The 11,953-nt window shown below is 42.3% G+C and overlaps 1 protein-coding gene across 1 annotated transcript in view; it reads right to left on the bottom strand.

Annotated features, from left to right (window-relative positions):
* SHC3 (SHC adaptor protein 3) overlaps positions 1-11,953 on the bottom strand; it is a 65,037-nt gene that overhangs the window by 7,312 nt on the left and 45,772 nt on the right. Inside the window, exons 7-11 of the mRNA XM_009461751.2 lie at positions 7,999-8,125; positions 6,712-6,865; positions 5,624-5,720; positions 4,510-4,704; positions 1,979-2,274 (exon numbers count right to left, since the gene is read on the bottom strand). Of these exons, the coding sequence (XP_009460026.1) occupies positions 1,979-2,274; positions 4,510-4,704; positions 5,624-5,720; positions 6,712-6,865; positions 7,999-8,125 (869 nt within the window). The remainder of the gene's footprint in view (positions 1-1,978; positions 2,275-4,509; positions 4,705-5,623; positions 5,721-6,711; positions 6,866-7,998; positions 8,126-11,953) is intronic.

The raw sequence follows: 11,953 nt of genomic DNA, 5'->3' as shown, positions 1-11,953 counted from the left end.
CTATCTGCTCTGTCCACATGTAGCTGTGTCACGGAAGAAAACCAACAAGCGTTCCCGATTTCTGAAACATACTGCTTTGAAACATCACTTTCTGTAATTATTCAAAGCTATATTTTCAAAATGAAAAGATACCTTTAAAACAGCAGTAACTTTCCTTATCTATGTTCAGACTAACACATTTTCAGTCCATTCAACTCAGCTAAGAGTTTTCTCACCATAAGCGGGATGTTCTGCCATCATTAGAGTTCAAGCCCTAACTCTACATCCAGCAAAAATCCTGCAGTCCTCCATTTTAAGCACCCCTTACCTGAACTAGAGATTTTTTTTTTTTTTGTCAGCTGGATGAGAGCAGAAACAACTGGACAGTTAACTCTGCTCTGAAAACACACCCTTAAGAGCTGTAATGTGTCACTGGGTAATTTGTGTGTGAAATGAATTTTCAGGCAGCCTTTGTGTGAATTGGTTTTTACAAATATAATCACGCCAAGGCCACGCAGAAGAAATGCAAACCGCTGGCACGCTGCTGCAGCTGGCCACACGCTGGCATTGTATTGACAGTTCTCGGCTCTGTCACGTCACAAATCGAGCTGCTCAGGAGCTGTGCCAGGATCCCACCAATCGTACAGACGGCACCGCTAATGTAAATACAGCCCCAGAAAAGCTGTCATTATCAAGCGGTGCCTCCTGAGCGAGGAGCTTCAGAGCCATTTGGGCCATGATGGCGCATCACCAGAAGGCTGAGGGAGGGGATAGGGGCAGAGAACAAGCGTGTCCCCAGGCAAGGTCAGCACATTAGTGCTGCTCTCAGAGGCAGTGTGGAAAAGATGGGGGGGGGGGCTTCCGTCCTTTGCCTACAGGAGGAAAATGGCCTGGGAGTGATCATAGGGCCTGTGTACTCCATGCCCGTCAGCAGAGCAGCAGATCTCGCACAGCAGCGTTTTCCTTGCAGTAGCCTGTAACAGCTGTTTTGTGGGTTTATGTTGGAGGGAGAATTAGGGGGCCCTGCTGCAGGAGCCACAAAACTGCTGGCTAACGCATAGCGCAGGAGGCCGCCCCGCAAGGGGCGCAGGCCCAGTTCCCCGGCCTGGTGTCCTGGCCCAGCCCAGGCCTGGGCAGGTGGCCCCTAAAACGTGCAAAAACATTCTTTGACTGCCCTCCTGTGGCAAATATAATTACAACAAGTACCATGGGCATTCCTCACTGCAGCGTTACAGGCTGCAGGACTGGCATAATCGGGCGGGTCTGCTGCAGGCTTCTCAGCTGAAGCAGGTGTCAACAGGCCAGCTCCTGGGCAGCAGTTTCTCATTTACTTTGGTACTCGTCATCTAAAGTTGTCCCTTGCAGAGAAAGAGGAGTTGTCCACTCTCAGCTACCAGGAGCCAAGAATGAAGTGTGTGGCAATGCTTTCCTTCTCTCAGACAAAACTTAGCCTCCCCAGAAGGACAGGACAGCTGCAGGCAACGGGAGCTCCCTCGCCCTCCCCATCCTGCTGCTGGGAGGGTCCCTTTGTCGGCCAAGGGAGCCCCTGTGCAGCAAAGAGATGGAGCCGGTTTACCTCAGTTGTCTCCTGGGCTTACATGCAGAAAACCACAGGGGGCCTGGTCCCTACCCTGGCTGACAGAGATGTCACGTGGAAATTGCCAGCACGCAGGCTGGCCAAACCTGCACAGCCACCAGCAGCTTCTCAGCAGCAAGGCTAAAGAAGTGGCTTAGCTGCACTTTTGACTGAGGCTGTACTGCAGCGGCCAAAGCTTGACCTTGCTGGGGAATCAGGTCCCTAAGACTCCCTGCAACGGGTCAATCATGCAGTTGGTCTTCTGCTAGGCATCAGGGAGAGAATTAGAGATGCAATGGCATATTAGATATATGAGGCTGTACTTATGATCAGTTGTGGATAAGCTGTAAACAAGATTGAACACATTTAGAGAAAATGTGTAGAGTCAGAAACCGCCTGTATTACTGAGAAGTCAGCACTTACAGTTCCTTCTGGGTCCACCAGAAGCAGATGCTTGGCTTGTCCGTTGTGCATGCCTGTCAGCACATAGGAGCCGGGATTCGTGGTACTCTTCCTCACGAGGAAGTCTCCACATTTCTTTAAGAGCTGTTCTGCTTCTTTCCTGCTCATCTCTCCTTGATACCACGGCTCTGTACTCAGCTCTTCGGCTACAGTCCAGTCAGCTGCTCTGGATAAAAGAGGACTGGTGCATCCAGTGGAGGTGGATTTACTCAACACAGCCTCAGACGTTTGGTTCTTGAGGGCATCCTCAAACGGTTCTGGTTATGGAAATAGAAACAAGGGCAAGATCATTCAGAGGTAAATCATGTTACAAAATGGTGATATTCCTGTCATTTTTAACTGGATTTATTTTGTGTTATAGCCACTTCCCTTTACCAAAAAACTGAGGGAAGATGTACTGCTAGGCCTACTGATTTATGGATTATATTAAGACCAAGGAGTGTAATATGTTAAAAATGTATGTTATATGCAGAAAGATGCTGATAAAAATCAGAGTGAACCTTGGCAGGAGCTTTTGAAAGGTAGTGATTTTATTTCAGTAATGGCTATTGTCGACAGTTGCATTTATATGCCCTGGTACTGGGCAGAGCTCTCCTTTTCTTTTGTCAGGTACATCAGACAGTTTAATTTCAAATAAATTGCATCATATGGGTACCCAATGTTATTATACTCATATCTGGTCTCTCTTCAAGCAACATATTCATTTAAAAATTATCCATTCATGAGTCTCCAGCCCAAGGGTATGTCTAGAAGGGATCAGTCGCCCTTACCACTCAGCCTACCCCTTGCCTTCAGCTAGGAAGAGGATTTTGCAACACAGACACAAGCTAACACCTTTACTGTGATTTACCTAGCTGAAATCAGCCTCGGAAAAGCATCTTCTAAAGCTCAGCTAAATCCTGAACTCAGTGTTACTTTCTGTAGAGTGGAATGGAAAGATGTGTCATTACAGACCTCAACGGTCTTACAGAAATAGTAAATAGGTCAGTGCATGCTTCATTATATGCTGTACTGACCTATTGGAAGCTCTTTTTCCTTGCCAAGACCTTCACCTGGCCAACTAGTGCGTATTAAAAAGAGATATTGTTCTATGCTCACTAGACTTACTAAAGGACGTCTGAAGAGCAGTACCGTGAAGCAATACACCAGCTCTAAATAGACTGCTCAGATGCAAGGAGTACATAGCCATGTTTGCATGGGGCCACAGAGAGGTTAATTTAGCTCAGACAAATAGGTTAAATGCTGTGCTGTCACAGCTTTTTAGCACCTCAGCTAATTCTTAAAACCAGCTTATATATGTCTTCACTACATTGCAGTCTGCACAAAGCCCAACACATGTTTAGCTGACAAACCACTAACTTAGGGCTGGTTGACATATTTTCTTATACTACTTTTCCCCGATGATCCAATGGTTAATAAAGATTAATGAAGGCTAGAAGATGAGAAATCTGTTTTCCCTATTTTTAGGAAAAGAATGCGTATAAAATAGAGGTAAGCATGTGCATGTTTTAAGGACACGGCATGTTAGAAATCAAGGTTAACATCCTTGATTTCAGACAGCAGAATTTTCTCATTTCAGAGCTATATTCACAGATAGATAGTCCCTCAACTTTCTTTCCTCCCCCTTTCTTTCAATCCCAAATCTCCCTAAGCTGGGGAAATAGAGCCATATCTCAGCACAAACATGCCAAGAAGGCAGTTTTATGTATACTGAGATAACAGAAATTTAGATATGTTATTTTACGAATAACATATAGGCACCAACTCCTTTGTCTCACTGCCTCTTAATTATGTGAACTGAATTAAATAAATCAAGTGTCAGCAATTGATTTGAGGTAGGAAGAGTAGAAAAACAAAGAAAATTTTCTATGCATCAAGCTGCTTTTCCCATATTTCCTGTTAAGTATCTCTTCAAGGCTGAAAACAATGCGTATCAGTAGCACCAACATCAAATTATGACTGCTGCTTAAACCATTGTTTTACAGCTTTGAGTCTTGCTTTGGAAAAGCTGACTTCAAAGTTGGAACAGATCACTAGCTAGGATAGTAGGCCTATCCAGAGCAAGGGATAACTCAGCCTTTTAATTTCCTGCCCAGCTTCCTTGTTGCACAAGGTTTTTGTAGTATGCATTGACTTCCTAGTAACATGTTCACAGGACAAGCTGGAGCTACTTCTCCAGCCATTCACTCTTTCACTATCCTGCATGACAAGCCTCCTTATTTATTTTCCTCCTGATGTAGTTGCCTGTGATGCTAAGGATAACATAGACTGCAACTCAGCTTAACTCAGATATAATACAAACTAGCTTCAAATCTTCATCCACCCTTATTTTAACTCAGTCAGATACGAAACCACTATGAATTCTAAAATTCACCATAACTCCACCAGGAATACTAAAATTTGAAGAATTTTAAAATTATTTTTATACAGAACTAATGCATAAATATATTGGGTCACTTGTTAGAAAGGGAGTGAATAGGAAGGCAACTCACTCATGTCAAACAGATCCTTTCCTGGGCTGCTCTCTTTGGTATCATCTGCTGTTCCACTGAAGGTACTTTCAGCATCTGCCTGAAGTGCTGATAGAGCTTCTATATTTATATGCTGGGTGTTTACGTATGTTGGCATCTCTGCTGTTGGGGTTACTTGTGATTTCCCTTCCGGCATACTACAAATATCCAGAGATCCTAGAAAATTCAACACTTTTTTTCTTCTTTTTTGTATTTAACAGAACAGTGTTGTTATAATGACAAATAACATCACACCCCATAACCACAGGATTAAAATTCCCTGGAATGGGAGATGTAAAGTCAATAACTGCAGTATCTAGTAGAAAAAATGTTGATAAACGGATTCAGAACCACGTTTCACTGAGGGTTTGGGGGGAGGGCATTATTCATGAGGAAAGGAAAATTTTGTAAATAAAAGCTGTCAGTTTCAAAACTGATATTCAGCTGGGGAGTCATGAGAGGAGGAAATGGAAGAAAATCCTCACATCTGTGCAGATTAACAACAGAAAATATATTCTGGCATTCGAAAAGAAACTGTCCCCAGAAACACAGTAAAGCTGTCACATAAAGGTGGAAGGGGTGAAATTTCACACGTATGTTTTGATGTGATTTGCTTAAAATTCATGGACATGAACAAAAAGAATAATATGCATCATTTGTTATTCGTGGAGCAGAGATCATGTGCAAACACATGCATTGCTCCACATTTTTAAAAAAACTTCTGAATTTAGACTCTTCCTTTGGAAACTCCATCTTGCATACCCTAGTGGGTCAGATTTTCAGAACAGACCATGCAGCCTGTCTTTAAATACCATGGCGTTTTAAGACATGGCAAGCTAGATGGCTGAAGGCTTGGGGCAACTCTATCTATTAACTGCTCTGCAAAAGATAAGATTTTATGAAGGTGTGCATTTAATAATTTATCCAGAGGTAATTGCCAAATGCTTTTCACTGATATCAACACTAAAATTCAGACAAAGGAAATCTATCAAAAAAGTGCAGTTCATTGCCTTAAGACTTTGAGGCATCAGACTTTCACATGCTTTGCCCACCCAAGACCTTCTGCAGTATTACAGCTAAAACTAGCAGAACTCACCTTGCTTAACAGGCCCATGATGCCAGTCTTCACTGAATTTGTCTACTAAGTGACGACTCTGGTAATAGGTTTGCTCTCCTCCCACTCCTGCTGCAGACTAGAATGGACACATGTGCAAAGAAATTTTCAATTACCTTTAAAATGCTCAGATATATTATGAGTGGCTCTGACAATTTCCTTGGCTGTATTCTGTGTACTCCCACTCTTCATTTCCAATTCATCATGGTGTCAGAATATATATCTCACAAATGCGTTTGTGTAGGAGTAAGATATTACCGGTGACCTTCATGTAAACTTCCCTGCTTCCTGCTTTTATTAACCCCCGCAATCCCAAACGATGCATCATCTCCTCCAGTACATGTGTCTTCACATAGCGAGCCCTGACAAACCATGCCTGGGAAAAGCGTTCTGCAAAAACACACCTGAAACCAGAAGGCACCCCCAGCACCTTCCAAAGCATGAGCTGAAAGACTTACATTGGTACCAGGGGACGCACTCGGGTACTGAAGGGAGAATATTGTCTACAGACAAGGTCCCTCTGGATTTAAGCAGAGTTGTGCTGGATCTGAAAACTCATCTTAGGTGGCTACGTTGATACTGCAGTCAAACTTCCAACAGCAATGCTGGTAGAAGTATCCAAGCTGACCTCAGTTCAACATGAGGTGGAAAACCTACCTAGGAACTTGACTGAATACTGATTGCTGTTGAGTTATTAACATAATGAACTGTTAGTAATGACTGCACTCGATTGTTGTAATGGTTCCGCATCAAATCTTTACCAGTTAGTGTGCACTATTTGATACTCTCTGAAGCAGACACGGTTTCTACAAATGTAGTAACCCTCAGTGGATTTCTCTTCCTTGACCGTGTGTAATCTTTTAACACCATGAGGAGCTCACCTCCTTTTATTTGTTCTGAACCTGCCTAATTTGTTGCCCCCTAGATCTTCAGTGCCCATTCAAAAGGAAACTGGCCACACGTGAAGGGCTGTGAGCTGTAAAGGGTCCCAATGTATCCATCTTAAAATACACATTTTTTTAAATATTTTTATTCCATCAGCAGGAGGGCAGAGATACAATTGCACTGACCTGAGCTGTATCTGCAGCAGTGGGAAGTCTTGCTTTGAGCCTGGCATCAACAAAGCCGCCGGGGGGGGGCATTTTATTTGGGATGTTGTTGTAATAGGGATGTTCTGTTGCCTCATTATCTTCCTCCATCCATGGCTCATCAAAACTCTGCATCCTATAAGAAAGTGAGTGCCTTGTTTTGCCCCTTGCTTGCAAAGCACTTACAGATACTTGTAGCATGTTAAGACTGCCTACCAGGGGATCACTACTGCATATTATTTTGACAATTCAGCTATCATTGTAGGTCAGGAAGCAATGATGGATCATGCAGCAGACCCTCTCTGTTTAGACAAACTTGATATAAACCTCCTTTGCAATGGATGAAATTCATTACGCTGAGTAAAGCATAGCTTTAAAAAACACTGTAAACTTCATTACCAAACAATTTTATTTAACCTTACAGTAGCATTTGTAATATTACTAGTTGATTGATTGACTAAGCTCTAAAATTTTGTCTTTAATTATGGCTTCTCTATCACCAGTATAAATCTGGAAGAACTTCACAAAGTCAAGAGATCAGATCTGTGGCTTCAGTCTACATTTAACAGTCATTTACACAAGTCTAAAGTGAGTACACAATGCTTCCAGATTAGGATAGTAGCATTTTATATTCACCATACACTCATTTTACTCTGATATAAGAGATTGCACAGGGTACCAGCTCACTGGGATTTATACTAATGTTAGCAAGCGTATAGCAATCCATGTCAAAAACGTAGCTCACCAAAGAAAACAGAATGCTATATCCCAGCCTTTTAAACATACACAAGCAGACAGATTTTGTATCCTCCAGAGAACAATGCAGTCAAAGCCTCTGTACAATACATCACATTCATAAAAACTTCACCCTGGCTAATATCAGAAATAGTGAAACACCACTAGTCATTTTGGAAGCCCAGCAACTCTAGCTTACTTCATCTAAATTGAAAGAGCTGCTGTAACAGTAACAACAATGAGGAAATGCCACAAATAACATCCATTCTTGGCCATCCAGCTCTGCCTACTAACTACAGTGGAAATCACATGATCATTTCAGTAAGTTCCCTGTGAAATCCATATTTAGCCCATTCTTTTAAAATGACTGTGCTCCTTTCATATTCATTAGGCAAACCCTGCTTTGCTAATTCAGCAGAAATCTCTTTTAAAAGTTATTTAAATCCTGTCCATCTCCAGCAACTTTGTCCACAGCACATTTTATTAAGTAAATACAAAGCTAAAGAAGATCCAGTCTTCTGCAGTCGTACTTACCTGTCATGGAAAGTAGGTATCTTAGAGGGGCATCGCAAGTATTGCTTAAATCGAAGCTCAAATGCTTGCCCGATGGTGCTGATGACATCCTGGGCCAGGCCATCACAGCATTCCAGTATATGACAAGCTAAATGTAAAAGATTTGACACATGCACATACAAATCATTGTTTATGTTATGGTGGGATGCACTGACCTATGACAAAACACCTACATGTCAGGCATAGTTGCCCTATTCATGGTGTGCACATTTCAATAAAACCCAATTCTGGCACAGTGAATTTCAGGGAATGGGGTCTTTTTAAAGGTTAAATAAAATTGCTCTGGTGTGTTACTGCAATAGGCAAAACGACAAATCAGTTCCGCAATTTTAACAAGTCCATAAAGACAGGAAATCTTATAAAATTTCACTTGTTATTACCTGAATGCAAGAGATTATATGAGAATTCTGATCTTTAAGTTAAGACTATAAAAATATTAGTAGATGGTAACAACAAAAAAAGCTTCCTTTGCTTTCTCAATTTTATCCCGAATTCAGTTTTATGTCTAATCACCCTAAGTTTGCAAGCTGTTCACTGCCTTTGAGTTTGCAGAATTTCACAAATTGCAGGCTGAGGGAAGAGCAGTAACTAGGATCCTGGGCCCTGATCTGATTCCAGTAGTACAGAAGGCTGGTACCCTTTCCTGCTTGCCTGTATGGAGACACTCCCAGCAAACTGCGGGATCACTGGGGAACACAGAGCCAGGACCCCAGTTAACTCCAGCACTCCCCCATGTGCCACCTCTCTGAACCCAGTGCGACAGAGGCAGTAAGGGAGGGCTGACAACACAAGCTCTCTTTCCATGGGAGACCAAAAGACCTTTATCAGCTGTCTGAGCAGTCAAATCCATTCCAGTTTTAAATCAGAGAGTGGCTCGGAGGTATCATCTTATGTGACAATATAAACAGGCGAACTTGTGAAGATTTCACCTAACACTTCAGGAACGTAGATGGGTGTTAAGAGCTGGAAGCTAAAGATCTGAATGAACCCCTCGGTGATATTCAAAAAAGCCCAGGCAAGTTCATTTTCCATATTCACTGCTGGACAAGCACATGGTCTACTGACTGGAGCCTGGATTGGATTTGAAACTCTGGTTCTTTTCCAAGCCCTGCCGCAGTACAGTGGGACCTTGCTCAAAGTTACTAATTTCTATTGCCCCTGACTGCTTTAATAGCCCAAATATAAATTCTTCAGCTGAAAAACTGCATTTTAGTATATGCCGAGTGTCCAGCTCAGCGGAATCAAGTGCTTTGGATGCCAGTGTCCTGCAAATAAGGGTTGGTCATGACATTTGTGTGACATAATTTTAGTTAAAGCAATATAGGGAGACTAAGGAGGTTTAGCAATGACTTCTCAGAGGCTGATCTGCTGGACAGACTCTGAAGAAGCCAGAATAAAGTGCCAAGAAACCTGCAGTTGTGCAGGTATGGAATGACCATGGCACCAAGCTGTCTCTACCTCAGCAGCAGCAGCACCTCACACAGCATGAGATGGCACTAGTCACAGTGCTGCCTGCTAAACAGATCCAGCGATGCTCTCATCTCACCTTATAGCATCTGTTGGGCCGACCAGCATGCTGAGGCAATGCCTGATTCAGGGGAAATGTCCTTAGCTGCATGTTGAAATTGGATTCAGCAGCCAAAAACAGGACCTCCCTGTGTTCAAAGACAGAGGCAGACGTCCCTGGCTACCAGCAGGATATTTGCTGTTTACCTCCTCTGCACCACTGCTGGCAGCAGTGAACAATCAGCCCCCAGATAAGGTGCAGACTTATCTCCATGAATGTGGACCGAAAGTAGTTAGGCCAAACAAAGCTGTAATTTTTGCACTCTATAACTAGAGTGGGGATTTAAAGAGGCTACATTGCTCACTGCTAAACCTGTCTGGAGCTGAAATGAAGCATGAGTCATTAAGTAGTTTCAGTAGGTGACATAATGAGTAACCTGTTTCCTTGGATACGTGAATGGACTTTCAGCAGGTAGGAGATGTGCTTCTTGTAAAAGGATGAGAGGGTTTGGCTCACACAGAGATGATTTCTTGTGAATGTTACAGCAGAATACAGACAGCCTTTAGCTTGCTAGATCCAGAATATAAAGCATGAAGAGAGCTTTTCCATCCTTGGGAAGAAATGAGCTGAATATGCAAGTGAAAGCTGTACTACAGCATCGGTGCTAGTGTCAGTAACAGCAGCAGTAACATTTTCACTAGATACACAAGCAAATTCAAACTCACTTCTGAAGTAATTTGCAGGTAACACAAAGACTGACAGAATAGACAGAGGTGGTGAAAGAGGGCAATCCAGATCCCTTGGTAAACTAGATCTTTTAAAAACATGTGTTTTAATACTCGTCGCATACAAAGCCACAGATCTGCAAACCACAGATGTACACACAGATCAGTGTGTACTGATGTACACACACAATTGGAGAAAGCTCCCATGGAAAGCTGTAACGCAGAGGGCTTAAAGATCACAGCATGAAAGAACTTCACATGAGATAACAGTGCTTCACAGCATCAAAAAGGAGATTGCTGACATTAATACTAGATTACTCCAAAGAGTAACAGGCATCATCTACCTTCTTAAACAACGCAGAAAAATGAAAGGAGGAGGAACAGAAATTATCTGAAGGATGGAGAATGTGCACTGCAGCTGGAGACCTACAGAGTTCACTCTGTCAAACTTTTCCTAAAGAAAACTGAGAAATGACTTGAACTAAATACACCACAGGAAGACAGTACCAGGTGCTTAGAAGACTCCTTGATCTAGGATAGACTAGCTCGACAAGGAACAGTGACAGGAAGCTAAGGATAAACACATTCAAATTAGATATAAGGAACAGAGTCCATGAAACAGGTTTTATATAAAATCCACTCACACAGGAACAGACAACAGAGCACAAGGCTCCTCCAAACCCTACAATGCTAACATCTGTTTTGCAATGCTGGTCCTCTAGATTGCCACTGAGATCTCTTAGTACAACTAAATCAGTCTCTGGTTTAGCAGAAGGGTACTGCAAAAGCAGGTGGGGTGGAGAGCAGCTCTGCACCATACAGCCTACAGTCTGATGCTGGAGCCTTTCTAATGGGGGACACATGATGTTGGAACATAACAAGCATGGCAAAGAACTGGACTATCTCCCAACCTCCTACTCCCCATAAGTTTTCTAGGTGTTTCACTAATATTCAGCATATTAGTATGTTTAGCGCAGGTATTATTTATGAGCTCACGCTCTCAAGTCTGGACATCTCTGCACATGAACACAGCAGATTGATGAGGTATCTAAGATGATTAAAGGTGACAAAATATGGAAGCTATTTAATTGGTTGTGCCCATGGTAAGGTGGCAGCTCAGGGTTTGCAGGGTTGGCATTTTGGAGTTAAAAGTGTCTGAATTCTGCAGAAATCCTGTTGGAAGTGCTTGAGTCTTTTTTTGGAGCTAGTCTTTTTTTTCTCTGTGAATCTATGAATAATAAATAGATTCTCAGGTACATTATACAATACTTTGTATCTAGCATTAAGACCTAGTAATGCTTTCTGCATTACAAGCAGGAATGTTTTCTGTACCTATTATTTCAGACTGTGATTTACAGTTTTTATATTTTATTTTTATTTTTAAGAATCTAAACTGGTTCTTAGTCTTTGAAAATAATTAAGAAGGGGGTCCCTGTTCCTGATTGATTGCTCATAAAGCAATACAACCTTGAATAAAACTTCACTGAGAAAGAGGATTACAGCCTCCAGCAAGCTGTCTCAAAAGCTTACTATTTGGTAGAGAATCTGATTCTGCCAGGAAGAATTGGGCATGTACTCAGAAGACCTAACAGATTCAGCCGCAGTCTGAATCCTCCTCATCGGAGGACTTAATCAGAGGACTGCTTAGCTCTTACATAGTGATTGGGCGTAGGTAAGAGTTAGC

This window comes from Nipponia nippon, unplaced genomic scaffold (genome assembly GCF_047370975.1).
Source record: "Nipponia nippon isolate SJK-2023a ecotype South Korea unplaced genomic scaffold, ASM4737097v1 scaffold_8, whole genome shotgun sequence".
Taxonomy (NCBI): domain Eukaryota; kingdom Metazoa; phylum Chordata; class Aves; order Pelecaniformes; family Threskiornithidae; genus Nipponia; species Nipponia nippon.
This window is presented reverse-complemented; position numbering and strand designations above follow the sequence as displayed.